The sequence below is a fragment of the Solanum stenotomum genome, chromosome 4 (assembly GCF_019186545.1).
Source record: "Solanum stenotomum isolate F172 chromosome 4, ASM1918654v1, whole genome shotgun sequence".
In the NCBI taxonomy this organism is placed as follows: domain Eukaryota; kingdom Viridiplantae; phylum Streptophyta; class Magnoliopsida; order Solanales; family Solanaceae; genus Solanum; species Solanum stenotomum.
The window spans coordinates 6,142,676-6,146,854 of record NC_064285.1 but is presented as its reverse complement, the minus strand read 5'-3'; the positions used below and the strand labels follow the sequence as shown (position 1 = coordinate 6,146,854).

The 4,179-nt window shown below is 34.5% G+C and overlaps 1 protein-coding gene and 1 non-coding gene across 2 annotated transcripts; both read left to right on the top strand.

The window, feature by feature from the left end:
- Positions 1 to 2,289: 2,289 nt before the first annotated feature.
- Positions 2,290 to 2,373, top strand: LOC125863537 (small nucleolar RNA U54). Its single transcript, XR_007446198.1, has one exon. It is a non-coding gene; the product is annotated as a small nucleolar RNA U54 (small nucleolar RNA).
- A 559-nt stretch (positions 2,374 to 2,932) lies between these two features.
- LOC125861796 (thaumatin-like protein) lies at positions 2,933 to 3,769 on the top strand. The gene has a single exon (XM_049541659.1). The coding sequence runs from the start codon at positions 2,961 to 2,963 to the stop codon at positions 3,657 to 3,659; it is 699 nt and encodes a 232-aa protein (XP_049397616.1). The 5' UTR covers positions 2,933 to 2,960; the 3' UTR covers positions 3,660 to 3,769.
- The last annotated feature ends 410 nt before the right edge of the window (positions 3,770 to 4,179 follow it).

Sequence of the window (4,179 nt, the reverse complement as noted above, 5' to 3'; positions counted from 1 at the left end):
ATCCTCGACTCCTCCCCCACTAGATTGTCTTCTCCACAGTTCACAACCCCCTACCCCTCCCACACTCAAATCATCATCTCCACCACCTCCCATCCCAACCCCCGAATCCCAACCTCTCCCCATTAATCTAGATTGTCTTTCTCCAAAATACTTTCATAGTAATTTAATTATTTAGAAAAAAATATTTTACGAAAGCATAATCTCTTTGCAAAAACTAATTCATCTTACTTGGAACTTCAAATAAAAATTATATCTTCAAATCTAAACATAGAGTTTCCTATTAAAAAGAATTTTGTATTTCAATTATTTTCAAAACATCCTAAGGAGGAAGAATGACAACAAAATAAGAAATATTGTTTAAGCTTGAAATCTCTTGGTGTTGTAGTACCATTAGATCCATTTCTCCATGGAAGGAGTTTAAGTTATAGAAAATGGTGGCTAAAATGGGGAAGAAGAAGAAAAAAAAAAGGTTAAATAAGCTCTCGGTCACGCGCTGGTAAGGAGTGTACCACACTCACTATGTCATGTCAGCAAAAAGTATTAAAATGACACAGCGAGACATGACATGAGGTGTCTAAAATGAACAAAGTCTAGTTAGAGTGTCTAAGTGAAAACTAGTGTCAACTTTACGGGGCCACCGATGGGTTAGGCCTAACTAATACATGCATTGCTAATGCAAGCATCACTAATACACTCTATTTAACATTATTTTTATACACTCTATCAAACGACATGGTACAAATCTAAAGTTAGAGATTATAAATGATCAAAATGGTCCTTGATATATTGGGGTTGCTTTATTTTGGTCCTTAATATATTCTAGGTAGAGTTAGGCATAAACATCGAGAAACCGAAATACCGAACCGAACCTAATTATTTTGGTATTTTGGTTTCAGTATTTCGATTTTCGGTTCGGTATTCAGTATATATTTTTGTATTTTTCGATATTTCGATTCGGTTTTCGGTATGTAATTTTGCATAATTCGGTATTTCGGTGTACCGAAATATATTATACTATATTTATAATATTATTAATATTTTATTAATATTAAATAAAAAAAAGGGAAAATTAGGTCCAACTTTAACTTTTCATCTTTTCTTAGCATAGTAGCCCTCACGCCTCAGCCCTCAGCCACACATCAGTCTTCAGTCTTTGACTCTTTTTCACTTCGCCCTTCGGTACTTCCCACGTCTTTCGGTGACCGGCCGATTAGCAACGACCGCCAGCACGCACCACACAAGCAGTAGTCATCACGCAGCAGCGAGCCAGCGACCAACATCACCTAGCAGCCGATCAGCGACCACCATCGGCTGACCGACGACCACAATCAGGTATTGATCATTGTATTTGTGAAGACATTAACTACAATGCACTTCGTTTTAGTGACATTGTTAATTAAAAAATTGTGTGTTTTAGTGACATTGTGAATTAAAAATTTGTTGTGTTAATGCCTAATGAAAGATTGGCAGTATGGCACTTCCTTTTGACTTTTGATGTGAGCTTCTTTGGTGTTATTTTAATTTACTACATAGATGTGAGCTTCTTTGGTGTTAATGCCTAATGGCAGATTGACAGATTGGACTTATGGTATCTTCTTTGGTGTTATTTTACAAAATATTGCAACTGATATGACATAACAATGTAACTATTTTTAGCCCACTAAGCTGAAAAATCAAATAAAAAATTGTAAAATTTTAAATATTAAAAAGCCCACTAAGCAGGCCCATAAAAAAAAACCGAACCAAACGAATCGAAATAACATAAATCGAATCGAACTAAAAAAACCGAACCGAACCGAACTGAACCGGAATAATTTGATTCGGTGTTCGGTACACGTTGTACAAGAACCGAAAACCAAAAAACCAAAAAAAAAAACCCGAAACCGAACCGAATTACCGAATGCCCCACCCTAATTGTAGGTGATTGAAATAGTCCTTCATGTATGACAAAATGTGTTCAATTTAGTTTTTTACCCTAAACTTAACAATTTACCCCCAAAAACTGTAAAATATAGTGATAGGCCCCACATAACTTACAAAATTCACCATTTTTACCATCTTTATTAGCTCAAAGAAAGAGTTTCATGAATTCTAAAACACCATTTTCTCTAACATCTAACCACACAATTACAAAATAATTATTGTAAAAAGGTTGGGAGATATGATGAACGAAATTAGTCCGTGTTTCTGATTGAACAGTGGCAGATAACACCTTTCTTTTTTGCTCTACTGATCTCCCATTATTATTATTTTATATTTTTATGTTTTATTGCCAGATTTGTGGAAAATAGCTCAATGATTGTATGCCTTTTGGCAATATACGCTATACCGATCTAAAGCACGAGTAGATGATTTTTTTCAAGTATGAGGGCTATCTGTATTTTCTGCTAATGCTTTATGATCTATTTGAAACTGTTCTATTGTGAAATTTTTAAAAATTATTTGTGTCTTTTGCTGTGATGAATTCATGAAAATCTCACATGTCAGACTTCAGAGAGAATTATTTTGTATTGTGTGGTTAGATGTTAGAGAATATGGTGTTTTAGAATTCATGAAACTCTTTGAGCTAATAAAGATGGTAAAAACGATGAATTTTGTAAGTTATGTAGGCCCCATCATTATATTTATTAGTTTTTGGGGGTATATTGTTAAGTTTAAGATAAAAAACTAAATTGAATACATTTTGTCATATATATGAAGGACTATTTCAATCATCTAGAACATATCAAAGACCAAAATAAACAAGGACCATTTTGATAATTTTCTCCTAATATATTACCTCTATTTTCTATATGATTCTTCATAACTTTTCCCAAGTCAAAGTCTTTTACAAGCTAAGCCCCATTTATTGACTAATGAGTAAACTATTGACTAGTCGTTCTTAGCTAGCCAGCCTTATTTACAAATTCGATCTCTCTCGTTCATTGTTATTGTCATATTAATTAATTCTCAAAGCAAATATGAGAAATCATATCATCAAATCCTTCTTCATATTTCTTTATGTGATGACTAGTTACGTCTTCTCAACACAAGCAGACACAACAATAGAAATACGAAACAATTGTCCCTTCACGGTATGGGCCGCAGCCGTCCCCGGTGGGGGACGACCACTCGAGTATGGTGGCACATGGAAAATCGAGCCAGACATCACAGTCGTGAGCTCAACTAAAAAAGGTCGTATTTGGGGCCGAACCAATTGCAATTTTAACACATTTGGCCGTAGTCAATGTCAAACGGGGGATTGCAATGGACTACTCGAATGTCAAGGTTATGGTACACCCCCAGTCACTTTGGCTGAATACGCGTTGAACCAATTCAACAATAGTGATTTCTTGGACATATCTCTTGTTGATGGTTTCAACATCCCTATGGAATTTAGTCCAGCATCCGCTGATGAGTGCTCTGTCAGGATCAGATGCACCGCGGACATAATAGGACAGTGTCCGAATGAATTAAGGACTCCTGGAGGATGCAACAATCCTTGTACTGTTTTCAAGACGGAAGAATATTGTTGCCCGTCTGTAAGTTGTGGTCCGACCAACTATTCAAGGTTCTTTAAGGATAGATGTTCAACTTCTTACAGTTATCCTATGGATGATTCAACTAGTACCTTCATTTGTCCCGGTGGAACTAGCTATAAAGTGGTATTTTGTCCATAAATTAAACATATGCCTATTCTTTAATTGTTGTTTCTTAATTAGGACTTTTGAAATTTCTATGTAAGTAAATCATTATATTGAGAATATAAAGATCTAACTTTTACATTTTAGTTCTCAAATTTCTTATTCTTTGCTTAGTTAACTATTCAGCCTATTTGTTCTTGTTTTCTTGACTCAGCCCAAAAAAAAAAAAAAGAAGTTTGATCGAACCTAATTCACGTGCTTTTAATCTCTATTTCCACAAATTTTACCTCGTTTACATATTCAAGATTTTTTAAGCAAACAATTCAGTGATTAATTACGTAGTATCTTTTTTCTAGTGGATGTTCTACAAAGTAATATCCTCGTGACGAATATAATGAGAGTATTCTTGATATGTTAAAAGTGATAATTAAAAGTCATGAAAATCTATATTTAAAAGGGAAAAGACTCAAATATGTCATCGGACTTTGTGATCAAAAGACTCATTTATGTCATCCGTTAAAAAATTGGTTCATCTATGGCAAATCTATTTGAGCAA

Coding starts and splice junctions, on each gene's coding strand:
- LOC125861796 (XM_049541659.1), top strand. CDS start 2,961: ATGAGAAATCATATCATCAAATCCTTCTTCATATTTCTTTATGTGATG.